Source organism: Scyliorhinus torazame, chromosome 21 (genome assembly GCF_047496885.1).
Source record: "Scyliorhinus torazame isolate Kashiwa2021f chromosome 21, sScyTor2.1, whole genome shotgun sequence".
NCBI classification, from domain to species: domain Eukaryota; kingdom Metazoa; phylum Chordata; class Chondrichthyes; order Carcharhiniformes; family Scyliorhinidae; genus Scyliorhinus; species Scyliorhinus torazame.
In genome coordinates, this window is record NC_092727.1 from 45,054,969 (window position 1) to 45,071,669 (window position 16,701).

A 16,701-nucleotide genomic window follows, 5' to 3' on the forward strand; every position below is an offset into this window, starting at 1 on the left:
AACAGAAACAGAAAACACTGGACAATCGCAACAGGTCTGACAACATCTGTGATGAGAGAGAAGGGAGCTAATGCTTCGAGTTTGGATAATTCTTTGTCAAAGCTGGAGAGAGCTGGAAATAGGGTCAGATTTATACTGTAGTTGGAGGGGCATGGAGAGAGTTCACAGCCCTAAGTTGTTGAACTCAATGTTAAGTCTGGAAGGCTGTAACGTGCCCAATTGGAAGATGAGGTGCTGTTCCTCCAGTTTGCGCTGGACTTCACTGAACATTGTAGCAGGCCAAGGATGGACATGTGGGCATGAGAGCAGGATGCTGAGTTGAAACTGGGTCCTGCTTGTGGTCATCCAGTCTGGGGCTTTTCACAGTAACTTCATTGCAGTGTTAGTGTAAGTCTGCTTGTGACAATAAAGATTATTTAATTTAATTTACTTTAATTTAGTCTCTCTGATGTAGAGTAGACTGCATTGGGAGCAGCAAATGTAATAGACCAGATTGAAGGTGGTGCACGTGAAGCGCTGCCTCACTTGAAAAGAGTGTTTAGACCCAGGGATGGTGAGCAGGGAGGATGTAAAGGTGCAGGTGTTACACCTTTTGCAATTGCATGGAAGGTGCCGTGGGAAGAGGGTGAACTGTTGGGGGCAATGGAGGAATGGACCAGAGCATCCCAGAGGCAACGGTCCCTGCAAAATGCTGACAAGGGGACCGACGGGAAGATGTGTTTGGTGGCGGTATTATGCTGGAGTTGGCGGAATTGGCAGAGGATGATTCTTTGAATGTGGAGGCTGGTGTTGTGAAAGGTGAGGCCAAAGGAGACCCTATCTGGTTCTCGGAGGGAAGGGAAGGGGTGAGAGCAGGGGTGTGAGTGATGGGTCAGACACGGTTGAGAATGTTGTTGGCAAATAAAATTGATTTGTCGAAAAAAGACTCAGCCCGTCTCAGCATGGGTTACCTTCGGGTGCTCCGGTTTCTTCCCACAGTCCAAAGATGTGCAGGTTAGGTGGAGTGGCCATGCTAAATTGCCCTTAATGTCCAAAAGGGTTAGGGGGGGTTACTAGGCTGTGGGGATATAGTGGGGGTGTGGGCTTAAGTGGGATGCTCTTTCCAAGGGCAGGTGCACTCGATGGGCCGAATGGCCTCCTTCTGCACTGTCAATTCTATGATTCATAGTGGGTGGGAAACCACGAGTAAGGAATCGTGGTTTCCTTAATCATGGTTCCCCTCCCACTGTGGTCGACAGTACTGTCAACCATATCTGATCCATCTCCCGCACCTCTCCTCTTACCCCTTCCCTTCCCTCCATCTTCACCCCATTTTTATTTCTATCAATTTATTTTCATTTCTTTCATTGATCTGTTAGTCCCTCACCATTGTCTCCCCTCCCCCCCACCCCACTTGGGCCATCTCTTCCCTGTTCCTAGTTGCCCTTGGACACATTGTTTACCTTTGTTCAGCCATTAACACATTCTAATCTCTTTATGTACCACTATCCACACCCTTCTTAGCCTTAATCACCCTATTTACATTCCTTTTGTCTTTCTGTCCACAACATCTTTGTCAATTTCCACCTATCGCTGACGCTCTATCCGGCCCCACCGCTCCACGTCCCCCCAGAACAGTATAAATTTGACCCTATTTCCAGTTCTCTCCAACTTTGACAAAGAGTCATCCAGACTCAAAATGTTAGCTCCCTTCTCTCTTAGAGATGCTGTCAGACCTGCTGAGATTGTGCAGTATTTTCTGTTTTTGTTTCAGATTCCAGCATCCGCACTAATTTGCTTTTATTAATGTCACTTTGAAATGTATGTTACACATAAGACGTTTGGAGTCCAATATGATTCTTCTTCAGTTCTGAAGAAGAGCCATTGCTGACTTGAAACATTAACTCTCTTTATCTCTCCACAGACGCTGCCAGATCAGCTGAGATTTTCCAGCTATTTCTATTTTTATTTCAGATTTCCGAGATTCACGGTATTTTGCCTTTATTGTACATAAGAGGTTGTTTTGAAATGAAATGAAAATCGCTTATTGTCACAAGTAGGCTTCAAATGAAGTTACTGTGAAAAAAACCCTAGTCGCCACATTCCGGCACCTGTTCGGGGAGTCTGGTACGGGAATTGAACCGTGCTGGCCTGCCTTGGTCTGCTTCAAAGCCAACGATTTAGCCCTGTGCTAAACCAGCCCCTATGGATAATTTATAGTCACCACCATGAAAGCCTATGGGCAGGATTCTCCGACCCCCCGCCTGGTCGGAGAATTCCCAGCGGGCGGCCTGAATCCCGCCCCTTCGCTCCGATCCCGGCTGCCGTATTCTTGGCACCGGTTTTCGGGTGGGGGCGGGGATCACGCCGCGCCACTCAGAGGCCGTTGGCAGCGCCCCCCCCGGCAATTCTCCGGGCACCGGTGGGCTGAGCGGCCGTCGGTTACTGGCCAGTCCTGCCGGTGTGAATTGAACATGGTCCCACACGGCGGGACCTGGCTGGTAGGCCGGCTGGTGCAGTCCGCGGGGAGGCGCACGGTGGATCCAGCTCCGGTGGGTCCCCCACAGTGGCCTGGCCCGTGATCGGGGCCCCCGGATCTGTGGGCGGGTCTGTGCCATGGGGGCACTCCTTCCTTCCACGCCAGCCTCTGTAGGACTCCACCATGGCCGGCATGGAGAAGACAACCCCCCTGTGCGTGCGCCAGACCAAGCCGGCCGGTCTGCGCATGCGTGGAACCACGCCGGCCCCTCCGGCGCCGGCCTAGCCCCCGGAGATGCGGAGGAATCCGCAAGTTCCGGTTGGCCCGACGCCGGAGAGGTTCGCGCCGCTTTTTACTCCGGCATTGGGCCATTGCAGGGATTCGGGAGAATCCCGCTTTAAATACCTGAAGAGGCGCTGGAAAGTGGCGACTTGGGGCTTTTCACAGTAACCTCATTGCAGTGTTAATGTAAGCCTACTTGTGACAATAAAGATTATTATTGTAGAACAATCACGGTCTCTCATTGCTGATATGCTTGCCCCCTTCACCACTAACCATTTGCTCCCGCCCTCCCTCTCGATTAGTGGCCTTTTATATCCACAACACAATGACCAAATCCCGGTGTTTTCCAATTGCTCCCCAAACATTCTGGGATGCAGCCTTCTTTCCGTTAGCCTTCCCACTGGCAGCTCATCAATTGGACCATCAATGATAATTGGGTTCTGCAGTAAAATTTGATGGGGCATCCACATCCCTGGGATTTCTGGATTGCTCCCCCTTCCGTAATTGTACTCCCTGCCACTCCCACCTCTCCGTGAATATTTAGGCTAATGTTTTCTTTTGATGCTTTGACACTTTTATCGTCCACCAAATTGAAGTGGCAAACGGGTGAAGATTAAATGTCCCTCATATAAATGGTGGAGAATCCAGCAAACTCTCACATCGCATTTCATCTTAATGGCACAATAGTGGCATAGCAACCAAAGCTATCCTGAACACCGACACATGCAATGCCGTGGCAAGAAACTCAGAACAATTATTTGAGAGAAATGAAGAATAAAGTAATGTTTGTGTTCAGTTATTCTCCAGTGGGTTCTATTCTTGACTTGTACAGATCCTGCCTGATTTAGCTAAAGCTCCAAGATTCAGATGTGATCAAGTAAAAGTCCAGTTGGTCCCATCATGGTCCCAGATGACGGATTACTGCTTTTCCCTTTGAGGGGGAGAGCTGACGGATGGTGATTTAATCTGAGGATCACCAACACCTAAAACGAGGGGCAAGGTTGAGAAAACGGGGCCTTCATGAATAACCTCAGCTACTACAGGAATTGAACCTGCGTTGCTGGCCTTACTCTGCATCACAAACCAGCTGTCAAGCAAACTGAGCTAAACCCTTATTTGCAACATGCAATCTGCACTTTGCAAACCTTATATGCAATCCACAACTCACAGAAGATACCTTTTGTCTCCACACAATGATCTACATGCATCTTTTCTTTTTAAAATGTAATTTGTTTATCGTGAAAATAATAAGTACAGTTAGACTCAGGGGATGAAGTAACTTATTGCCAATATTAGGTCTTCAGAGAAAAGGGCCTCTTAACTATGTTAAGTGATGATTCTTTTCAACCAAGCTGCTTTTTGTGCTTTGATCTCTCTCCATGTTCGACCAGTAATAGGCAATTCATATTGGTGTGCTGTCATCCAACACCATTGTTCCCAATGATCTTACATCATTGACATTTTAAGTTTCCTTGATGTTTTTGTTGAGTTTTTAATGTCGCTCCAGACTGGCTTTCAAGGTCAGTTTTATTTACATACATCTGTTAGATCAATTAGTAATGAGATAAGTTAAGGGCTGATGTGAGCTGGTGGGGTGTCAGCGTACACGTACTCAGAAATTCCAAGAACAACAGCCTTGCTTTTGAATTTAATCTCGCCTCCCCGTATTCAGATCTCAGGTGCCCATCTATACAATCTACAAGCCAATATCTATATTCAATAAGTAATTTAACTGGCTGTTACTGGTTTCTAACATCTGTCTGTACACAAGTTGCCTGTTTTGTTTGCAGCCCTGGATTATTGAATAGATTGCAAGTTTAGAAATAGCTTTCTGACCCCTTTGGGGTTCAAAACTACCGAGTTTCCTATAAGAGCGGACAGGCTGCACAGAGATCAATCCTCCATTTCGTCAAGTGCAGCCCTCTCCAAGTGTAACTGAAGATGACCAAGTACCCATGCAGCCCATCAATAACCGCTGGAATATATGCACCCAATAGACATCCTCCTCTCCCTTCCTCATGGGTCTGCTTCCTTGGTGTCCAGAGATTTCTGTGTGTACAGGGATGGGCCGGGTGTTCCAATCTGCTCATGACCTTAGACCTTAACCATAGTGAGGCCATTGGCGTCCGCTGGGAAGTTCATTAATCCAACTTTCTCCACCTTCCTCCGAACCGCGAAACTCTTGTGTACTGGGGCTCCGACTGTTGCGAAAGATACATGCACTGCACTGAGAGCAGGGTTCACCTGGATGTCCGATTTGGAGTTGGGAGCCTCTGGAAAAGAAGAGGTCAAATTAGCTTTAACTCCACTAGTCTATAGCTCCACCAATCCCGGTTCAGATGCATCCCCATACAGAAAGTTACAAGCTGCAGCATGTTCCTTTGGCTTCAATTTGCTCCCCTCTTCCCCCAGTTTCAATTTCATCATGGTCCCATAAATAACCACAGTATTCTATCTTTTTCCTATGTAACCTTAGATCGAGACCGCAAGGAGGCTGTACACATTCTGAGGGACTGCTGTACTGGTTTTTGGGTGAGATATTAAACCACAGACATAATTGTGCAAATTAGGTGACTCAATGACCACACTCCTGTGATGAATGTAGGAATTAGAAGTAGATTTTAGTGGTTTATGTTCGTCTTACTGTTTTCTGTATGCATATTTTGGTGTCGTCGTGTCTGAGGGTGGGGAAGAAGATGGGAGTGGAGTAGGGGGAAGGGGTAATTTGCTGACGGTGACTGTAGATTTTTCTTTGTTTAATCTTTGTAGTGGGTTTGGAGGCCATCTTGTGTGTGCCTGGTTGCTTTTCTTTCTGTGTAACTGTTAGGTAATCCCTCTTGCTGGAAATGGCTGACTCAGGATCATGGGGATTGCGGGGCCCCCAATTCATTTGGAATGTCAGAGGGTTGAACGGCCCAGTGAAAAGGTTGTGGATATTTGCTCACCTTAAAAGTTTAAATGCTGATGTGGTGTTTCTTCAAGAGACTCATTTGTGGGTCAGAGACCAGACAAGGTTGCAGAAGGGGTGATAGGACAAGTTTTTCATTCGGACTTTGAGGGTATGGTCCGGAGTGCGACAATTTTAATCAATAAAAGAGTTCACTTTTCTGCTGCTGAGATTAGCTGACCCCAATGGTAGACATGTTATTGTCTGTAAGGGCAGCATGTGGCGCAGTGGTTAGCACTGGGACTGCGGCGCTGAATCCCTGGGTCACTGTCCGTGTGGAGTTTGAACATTCTCCCCATGTCTGCGTGGGTTTCACCCCACAACCCAAAGATGTGCAGACTAAGTGGATTGGCTATGCTAAATTGCCCCTTAATTGGGGAATAAAAATAATTGGGTACTCTAAATTTATGATTTTTAAAAAAGAATTGTCTGTGGGTCTTTGGCGGGCACCTCGATGGTCCTAGTTAATGTCTATGCTCCAAACGGGGTTGATATGGCTTATATTATGCTGCTAGCCTCCATCTCTGCTTTGGATTCACATCGGCTTATTTTGGGGGTGACTTAAACTGTGTTCTGGACACCAGGATGGACCGGTCCAGGCCCAGATCTCTGATTCTAGCAGGAGTGACCAAGGCGTTGTTGGTTTTCTTGGAACAGATCGGGGGGGGGGGAGAGGGGGGGGGGGGGCATTTTTTCCACACGGGTGATAAAGGTTTTTCCTTTTTCTCCCATGTCTACCAGGTACACTCGCATATTTACTTTTTTGTGGTGGATAGGACTCGCCTCCCTTTGGTGGAGGGGAAGGGTTACTCGGCGATTGTGATTTCTGACCATGCCCCTCATTTTGTTGATTTGGCGCAAGAGTCAGGACCCACCCTGCGTCCGCCGTGGAGATTGGATACGGCATTATTTTTAAAATACATTTAGAGTGCCCAATTCACTTTTTCCAATTAAGGGGCAATTTAGCACGGCCAATCCACCTAGCCTGCACATCTTTGGGTTGTGGGGGAGAAACCCATGCAAACATGGGGAGAATGTGCAAACTCCACACGGACAGTGACCCAGAGCCGGGATCAAACCTGGGACCTCGGCGCCGTGAGGCAGCAATGCTAACCACTGCGCCAGCGTGCTGCCCAAGGATATGGTATTATTAGCGGACAGAGAATTTGTGAACACATGTCCACCGCCATTGGGGAATATTTTACATTTAATAGAAGTCTGTCCCATCTTCCACGCTGTGTGAAGCCCTTAAGGTGGTTATCAGGGTGGGGGTGGGATGGGGGGGGGGGTGGGGGGAGATAATTTCCTACAAAGTGCACATGGAAAAGACAGCGAGTGCAGAGTGGTAGATGCTGTTGGACTCCAACCTTGAGATGGACCATCAGCACTCACTTGCCCCAATGCCTGAATTTCTGGCAAGTAGGAAAAAGCTGCTGACATAATTTGAATGTTCTATCAATGGTTAAGGCAGTGGGCCAACTGCGACGTTTGAGGGGTGTATTTTATACATACAGGGAGTAGGCCAATCGCCTTTGAGCTCACTAGCTGAGACGGCAATCCGCTTCTCAGGAAATTGTGCAGATACGGGACTCGAGTGAGAGCCTGGTTTCCACCATAGCTCTGGTCAATGCGGATTTCGAAACATTTTATCTGGATCTTTATAGATCAGAGCCCTCAAGGGAGAGTTCGGCCATGACATATATTTTTGGATGGGTTATCCATCCCAGTGGTGGAGAGGGAGATTTTAGTTTTGCTTTCAGCCCTGCCCTGTGTCTGTTGATTTTTGTTTCATTTTTAGAGTTCTGTTCTGGGATCTGAGGAAAGAAGGTGACCGGGATTCTCCTAGCCTGCACCGGGTCGGAGAATCGCTGGTGACGCCGGAAATTCCGACCACACCACTGTGTCGCTACGCCATGTTGTGCGGCGCCTGCGTGGAAATGGCCACCACGCGCATGCGTGGACCCACGCCGGCTGTTTAACTGTTAATTGAAAAGCTATATTTCCCTTAGATGTTAATGGGGTTAATCTTGTGTTAATAATAATGTTTGTTTGAATATAAAAGATTCCTAGTTGCCAGTAGATTCACTCCTGGAGAAAAGTATCCTTTCCTCACAGTTTACAAATTGAAAAATTGTTGGGGTCTTGTCCAGTTTCCTAATATAAATTGGGGTCTGATCCAGGGACCATAACATTTCAAAAGTATTAAAGTAATGCATTTTAGGACATCCCAAGATCCTGAACTGTGCTATATAAATTCAGCTTCTTTCTTGCTTCCTTATTAATGCATACCCGAAAAGGGTCTACATAACTTACTGTGGCTGTATCCATTAGTATTTCTGAAAAAAAATCAATATCATATTTGACATAATCTTTTACCATCCTCATGACCCATTTATTAATGCTTTCTCCAAGTGCAGCAGAAATCAATAAATATTATTTCAGCTGAATTATCTGAACCAAAGTTTCTATTGTGAACCCTGCACTGAATTATCGAGCCAATGTAACTAAGCCAAATCTAGCTCCTGTCTACATTGTATTATGACCACATCAAGAAATTGGCTGCCAATTGGTCAAGAAAGGGATTGATGTTCTCCAGAATATTGGATACCAACTAACCTGTTATTTTTTCTATTTGCTTCCCCCAAAAGCAGTTGAGAAAATTGTGAATGTGACTTCCTACAAATGCACTTAAAAAAACAAATATAATCTCAATAGTTGTCTTCATCTACTTATTTTATAATCTTTATTGTCACATGTAGGCTTACATTAGCAATTGCGTTGCAATGAAGTTACTGTCAAAAGCCCCTAGTCGCCACATTCCGGCACCTGTTCGGGTACACAGAGGGAGAATTCAGAATGTCCAATTCGCCTAGCAGCTCGTCTTTCGGGATTTGTGGGAGGAAACTGGAGCACACGGAGGAAACCCACACAGTCACGGGGAGAACGTACAAACCCCGCACAGACAGTGACCCAAGCCGGGAATTGAACCTGGGACCCTGGAGTGGTGAAGCAACAGTGCTACCCACTGTGCTACCGTGCTGCCCTTATTGATTTATCTCAGCTTCTATCCCCCTCTTTTAATCTTGGTGACGCCCAGCATTTTGTCACTTTTAAATGAAAGCGGGGTAATTTAATATTTTTATCGATTATGGTGTCGTGATGCTGAACAGGCAACCTGAGTTAATGTTTACTTTGAGCTACCAGTCAGCCACCAGTGTAAATCCCCAGACAGTGCTGCCTCTAAGGCCAAAACAAAAACCCCACCCCTCCTTGTCCTGTTTCTTTTCTTCTTTACATTAGATGTATTTAAGAATTGGACAGTGGGTGGCAGATTGGGTTTCCACAATTGTCCTTCTGCTCTAGTTGTGCCAGGGCCCTCACCCCCAATGCGAAGATGGAGCAGTCTGCCGGCACCAGGCTTGCTGATTGGCCCCATTGGTCAAACTCACTAGCAAGAGCCAGCAAGATCAAAACTGAGCTAAACTCAATTTAAACACTTGTCACCCTCCCCTAGATTGTCAGTCTGTGCTCTCTGACCACACCCAACCGAAATTAATGAATTGGCTTTTAATGTTAATAAATCCATTGTACCAGTGTTGTGTTTGGTCTGGGGTTGCTGCTCTGAGAGATCGTTGAAGGGTCCGTTGGAGTCCTTTCCGGTAGTCGTCAGGTTCCCAACTGTAATTCCCACTTTCCTGGTGATTTTGTCTTCTATCTCATCAGCCCAGGACATGTTCCAATCCCAGATCGGACCAGGTTCAGATTCTGGACACCCACTCATAGCCTCTGATCCTTCTGAGGGATTGTGGGAAACAATGGCGTCAGGGTAGGCAGTGGGTAGAGAGGAGGTTGTGGGGAGAGCTGGGATTAGAAAAATAAATGAGTTATAATCATGCAAACAAATATCATTTTATATTATAGAACAACTCAATATGTACTGAAAAGTAATGCAATATACTGAAGATGCAACCACAAGGTAAAGCAAAGGATTCAAATACCAGAGACACAGCTAAAAATCAGGAGGTTAGCTGAAATGGAACCTCGAAAGGTGAATGGCGCACAGTATAAATGGTTTAAGAGGCAGTCAGATGTATTTTTGAAGACAGGAATGGTTAGCTCCACCATTAAGAGGTTGCATGTGCCTTCTGGTCATTTCCTAATCCTAAAAAATACTTACAGTCTTAACACATTGTGTGCACATGTGTGTGACACACTGACAATAGGAAGAGGGGGGCATAGAGGGAAATAGGCAGATGTACAGAGAGAGACAGAGACATAGAGAGAGAGTCAAAGACACAAAAGGAATGAGAGGTGGAGAGACAGAGAAATAGAGAGAGAGAGAGAGAGACAAAGAGACATAGACAGAGAGATTACGAGAGGGAAGGAGATGGGGATGGAGAAGGAGAGATCGAGAAATCAACAGAGAGTGTACAAGTTTTTGGTGGATGGTTTTTCACTTATGGCTTGAGGGACAGTTACATCCATATGCACCAATCTCATTGTGTATCGGGGCGATAAAGACCTGATTGTGTTTCACAACACTGGTATCTTCTTCCCCCAATTATTCCCTTCCTTTACCAGCCTTGTCCTTTTATATTTAAGCAGGAAACGACTAATCATTGAATATGATCCTGGGTAGTTTCAGCTGATGGATGTTCCATAAAGCGCACCACAGCTAAAATATTCTCATCTGACATTGACATCTAGATGTTCAGCCGGAGTGGGGGATCCATGCTATGACTGACTTTATTCAGCTGCTGAAAAGGCCAATCTCAACATGTGAAATGCTCTCCAGGCTGAAATCGATGAACAGGAGAAGTGAGGGAACTCAGCCTCTCTTCTCGATGTGATCTAGTAGTGTGCTGCTTGGGGACGAGCCCAAGTAGACTTTGGGGAAAACTGAGGAATCCTCTCTCCAGTCAATGGCATTTTAATTGTAAAACTACTGCAAACTAGACAGAGAGGCTTGAAGCACACACGGCTCCTATGAGAATTGTATCATCACTTCGTTCAACTATAAAGTTGAACAAGATGGGACAGATTTAGGATACAGAAGTGGATTAATTAATTGAAGTGGTGTCTCCTGCTCAATCAGCATTCCTACAGCCCGAGATTCTGGACCAAGTCATAAATATCACAGTCTCGGAGACACAAAAAAAACCAATAAACACTGACCCCAATTTAAATGCATTTTACAATTACCCAGTAAATGAACAGACAAGCAATCCAATAAAACAGGACTTTACGTTTCATTTAATCCATGTAGTGCACCACTCAGAAAACAGGCCTGCCACAAAGGTCAGGAGAATAGGTGTTTATCATTGTGACATGTGTATCACACAGCCCATTTACAGGGATTTTCAAAGCAGAATCGAACGGTTCACTATCAACAATGTAGTGTATTCATCCAAGCACAAGAGGGAGTATGCAGAGGGATCAAAGGCTGTGTTGATCTCTAATCATTTTCTACAAAACAAAAACTCTTCCCGAGCAGGGCCTAAAATTCCACTGAGGTTCACCCGGCCTCTGGACACAAACTCCAGCCGGAATCCAGCCCAATCCAGGATGGGGAACGACACACAATGAACACACAGAAGTGGGGGGGGGGGGCAACACACACAGAACACATGGGATGAGCAGCATCACACGCAGAACATGCAGTAGGGGGTGTGTCAGAGGCAGAACACGTGGGATGGGGGCAACACAGGCAGAACACGTGGGATGATCAGCATCACACACAGAACATGCACTAGGGAGGAGTGTCACAGGCAGAACACGCCAAACACGTGGGACAGGTAACGTTACATGCAAAACATGTGGGATGGGGAACATGACACGCAGAACAAACAGGATGGAGAACATCACATGCAGAACACGCAGGTGGGGAATGTAATTCACAGAACACATGGGATGGGGAGCATCAAACGCAGAACATGCCAAATGGAGATCATCACATGCAAAACATGGGCAACACGGTAGCACAGTGGTTAGAACTGTTGCTTCACAGTGCCAGGAACTTGGGTTTGATTCCCCGCTGGGTCACTGTCTGTGCGGATCTGCACGTTCTCCCCGTGTCTGTGTGGGTTTCCTCCGGGTGCTCCGGTTTCCTCCCGCAAGTTAGAAAGATGTGCTGTTAGGTGAATTGGACATTCTGAATTCTCCCTCAGTGCACTTGAACAGGCGCCAGATTGTGACATCTAGGGAATTTTCACAGTAACTTCATTGCATTGTTAATGTAAGCCTACTTGTGACAATAATAAAGATTATTAGAAGCACACAGGATGGGGAGCATCACATGGAGAACACGCGGGATGGTGAACATCACATGCAAAACACACAGGATGGGAAACATCACATGCAGAACACGGGAGATGGAGAACGGCACATGCGAAACATCGTGGGTTGGGGAGCGCACACACGCTGGATGGGAAGCATCATAGAACACACGAGATGGAAAGTGTCACACATTGAACACGCAGGATAGAGAGTGTCACATGCTAAACACGTGAGAAGGAGAATGCCTCACATCAAGCATGTGGGATGGAGAACATCACATGCAGAAATTTGGGATGAAGAGCGTCACATGCAGAACACAAGGGATGGAGAGCATCACACGCAAACACGCAAGACAGGGACATCACACGCAGAACATGCAGGATGGAGGACATCACTTGCAGAACACACGGGATGGGGAACACCGCATGCAGAACATGCTGGATGGGGAGCATCACAGAACACACGGGATGGGGAGCGTCACACAGAACACACAGGATGCATGCAATTCATGCAGGATGAGTTGCATCATGCAGAACAGACGGGATGGGGAGCATCACACACAGAACATACGGGCTGGGGAACATAACACACTGAACACACAAGTTGGACTGTTTGACATTAAAAATAAAGATTGAGGGAGATTGGAGTGATAAATTAAATATTCTGCAGAAGAGCCACTTATATTGGAATAAAGTTTTGAAATATCTCATGACAGGGAATAGCCCCATTTTGCAAAATAGATAAACATTGTGTCACTTTTATTGATCAAAAAGGTCACTTCAAACACCTCACATTTTGACAAGACATACACAGACATGCCCTGGCTACAGTGTTTTAAAGACATGACAATACCCAGCTGGATCTATAATCTTTCATCACCTGGCCTCAGGCTGAACATTCAGGGAGTCCAGAGCACTTTCTGCCTCACCAGGGGTCTCAGGTACATACTCTCACCTCAGACATCAGAAACTCCATGAGGAGAAAGTGTTTCAACTGATCATTAAAGACGTTATAGCTGAGCACTTAGACAAGTTCAAGGTAATTGTGAAGAGTCAACATGGTTTTATGTAAGGGAAGTCATGTTTCACCAATTTACTAGAGTTCTTTGAAGGTGTAACATGCGCTGTGGAAAGAGGGGCTCCTGCAGATGTACTGTACTTGGATTTCCAGAAAGCATTTGATGAGATGCCACATCAAAGGGTATTACAAAAAACAAAAGTTCATGGTGTAGGAGGTAACAGATTAGCCTGGATTGAAAATTGGGTGGCTGCCAGAAAACAGAGAGTATGCAAAAATGGGTCTTTGTCTGATTGGCAGGATGTGACAAGTGGAGTCCTGCCGGGGTCTGTGCTGGTGCCTCAACCTTTTACAATTTACATCAATGATTTAGATCAAGAGAGCGGAGGTGTGGTAGCTACATTTACAGATGACATAAAGATAGGTAGGAAAGTATGTTGTGAAGAAGGCATAAGGAGTTTGTAAATATAAAAAGATAGGTTGGGTGATTGGGCAAAAATTTGGCAGATGGAGTATAATGTGGGGAAATGTGAACTTGTTGACTTTGGCAGGAAGTAGAGTATTATTTAAATGGAGCGTGACTACAGAATGCAGGGTACAGAGGGATTTATGTGTTCTCGGGCATGTGTCACAAAACAGCAAGTAAACATGAAGACTAATGGAATACTACCATTTATTATGAGAGGAATTGAACATAAAAGCAAGAATGTTATGCCTCAGTTACGCAGGGCACTGGTGAGATTGCATCTTGAATACTGTGTGCAGCTTTGACCTCCTTCTTTATTTAATAACAATGTAAATTCGTTGGAGGCGGTTTAGAGCAGGTTTACTAGATAGAGGCCTGAACTGAGCGGGTTGTCTTATGAGAATAGGTTGGAAAGGCTTGTTTTCACTGGAGTTTAGAAGAGTGATGGATGACTTGATTGAAGTATGTAAGATCCTGAATGGTATTGACAAGGTAGATGCGGAGAGGATGTTCATTCTTGTGGATGAGTCCAGAACTAGGGGGCACTAATTTAAAATGAAGGGGGGTCCTTATAAGACAGAGATGAGGAGAAGTTTTTTCTCTCAAAGGGTTGTGCAACTTTGGAACTCTCTGTGTCAGAAGGCAGTGGAGGCAGGATCAATGAATATTTTGAAGGTAGTGGTAGATAGATTCTTGTTAGATCAAGGAATCAAAGGTTATTGGGGGTAGATGGGAATGTAGAACTCAATGCAAACAGATCTTATTGAATTTCAGAGCTGGCATGAGGACCGCATGGCCTACTTCTGCTCCTATTTTGTATGATCATACGTTAGAACTACCAGTGGGCAATAAAAACAGAAAACGTTCTGATGAAGGGTCAACCTCCACCTAATTTTATTTCTCACCACAGGTGCTGCAAACCTGCAGAATATTTCCCGTATTTCCACTTTTTATTTCTGATTTCCAGCATCAGCAGTATTTTGCTTTTATGAAATAGGTGATGTTGAGAATGTGGAAGGATTTGATTCCCCGCCATGGAGTGGAGTTAAAAGCTTAGCTGCAAGTTGAGGAGGACACGTGGGTAGCAAATGGCTTGGTTCAGCCTCAGACTTTGTATTCATTCAGGGGATGTGGGCACCGATGGCCTTTCACAACAATCGGGCATCTCAAAGCGCTTTATAGTCAATGAAACACATTTGAAGTATAGTCACACATATAACATAGAAAACATGGCAGCCAATCTTCACTAAGTAATCTGTACTAATGAACAGCAATGTGACAATAACCAGATATAACCTATTCTTTGTGATGTTTGTGGTAATATGCATCACTAAATACACAAGGGGTTAATGCAAATACACTAAGACTAAATAAACACTAGAGGGAGCACCAGAGAAATCATGACACACACACATTCAACCAATAGGTCAATAAGATGGACACGACCAATGGGCAGTCAAGACACACCCAGAGGTGACACTACCACAAGGGGGCTACCCATATAAAAGGACAGGACATACATGCTCTTTCTCTTTCCATAGGCGACACTCAGAGAGACAGGGGCAGATCAGAGCATCACACCCACCGCATGGATTAGAGCAGACTGGTTAGTTAGATTGAGTTACTATAGCAAGATTAGCAGGAGAGTCGAACTCAAGTAGGAGAATTGTTTTTTTTTAATTCTCCTCCATTTTCACATTTTCTCCCACATTTACATCCATCAACAATAAACAATAATCAGCAAGATATGTCAGTCCCCATAATAACAACGATCCCATCTACCCACCAACCCCCAAACCTGCTCCCATGTTTACATAAACAAATGACAAAAAGGAATCAGGGATTACCCGTAGTCACCCTTAATCTTACACAGCTCCCACCCCCCCATCCCCCCACCCCAGGTCTCCAGCTCCTCCCGTCCACTGCCTCTTGTAAAACTCCTCCCCCCAACCTCGGTTCCTTCCCCCCCAACTTTCCACCCCGGCTAGACCACTCGGACCCTGTTCTGCCAGGCTCCGATGGCCGCAGCCCCTCCCCCCACCTCACTCCCGTTCACTGGCCGGCACAAACCGGCCAGCGTGGAGGCCCCCGCCCGGGTCCCTTTCCCACTTGCCCGGCCCCCGGAAAGCCCAAAGATCCCCTTTTAGCACACAAACCCCGCATATCCACCTACACCCCAAAGAACTCTCATTTCGAGTGAAAGTCCCGTCCCTTCCCTTGTCCAAATATATACCACATTGGCTCCTTTAATCTCTACACCCGCGCGCAGTGATACAAAAAAGAAGAAAATACAGTCATGAGGTTACATCGGCACATGGCCATTCCTCAATTTGTCAGTTCTGCCACAGTCCTTCTGCTTTCGCAAACTCCTCCGCTGCTTCCGCCGTTCCAAAATAAAAGTCCCTGAGCTTGTAAGTCACCCTCAGCTTCGCTGGATATACAATCCCGCACCGCACCTCGCTAATGTACAGTGCCCTCTTCACCCGGTTGAAGGCAGCCCGCCTCCTTGCCAGCTCCACCGTAAAGTCCTGGTATACACGTATACCAGCTCCAGCCCACTGCACCACCCGCTTTTGCTTGGCCCAGCTCAGGACCTTCTCCTTCACCCTGTACCTACGGTACCTTGGCGGCTCACTCGCCTTTGGTACAGGCCTCCATGACCGATGAGCCCGATCCAGTTCATATCGGGAGGGATCCTCCCCCTCCCCCAATAGTTTTGCCAGCATCGCGGCAAAATACTCAGTCGGCTTTGGTCCTTCAACTCCTTCGGGCAGCCCCACAATCCTCAAGTTCTGTCGCCTGGATCTATTTTCCAGGTCTTCCATTTTTCCTCGCAGATCCTTGTTAGTATCCATCACCTTCCGCATCTCTTTCCCCATCGAGGCAAGTTGATCACCGTGCTGCAATAACGTCTCCTCCACTTCCTTCAGCGCCTCCCCTTGCTCTCGCACCTCCACCAGTGCGCTCGCCACCTCCGTCCTCACCGGGGAAACCGCCTCCTCCACCAGCACACTCAAAACCTCCCTCATCTCCTTCCTCACCGTCTCCATGCATTTCGCAATCCGCGCCAACTGCTTTTCAAATTCCGCAGCCATCACCTTGGTTATTTCTTCAGCCGTAAGCAGTGCGGCCTTCCCTGGTGCTCCAGCCTCCATTTTTCCTGGTGACCCCGCGGTGACCTTTCCACTCCCCGACGGACCTCCAGCTGGTTTTTTTTCGGCCGTTTTTTTACTCACCCTCGACATTTTTCTTTGG

General features: G+C 46.4%; 1 protein-coding gene across 4 annotated transcripts in view; it reads right to left on the reverse strand.

Annotated features, from left to right (window-relative positions):
* Positions 1-3,949: 3,949 nt before the first annotated feature.
* Positions 3,950-16,701, reverse strand: part of robo4 (roundabout, axon guidance receptor, homolog 4 (Drosophila)) — a 193,072-nt gene continuing 180,320 nt past the window's right edge. For 3 of the 4 annotated variants that reach the window (XM_072486724.1, XM_072486725.1, XM_072486726.1), the window contains exons 19-20: positions 9,279-9,548; positions 3,950-5,013 (exon numbers count right to left, since the gene is read on the reverse strand). In XM_072486724.1, coding sequence (XP_072342825.1) covers positions 4,835-5,013; positions 9,279-9,548 — 449 coding nt within the window. In that variant the 3' untranslated portion in view covers positions 3,950-4,834. The remainder of the gene's footprint in view (positions 5,014-9,278; positions 9,549-16,701) is intronic. The other variant, XM_072486727.1, reaches the window with a different exon arrangement.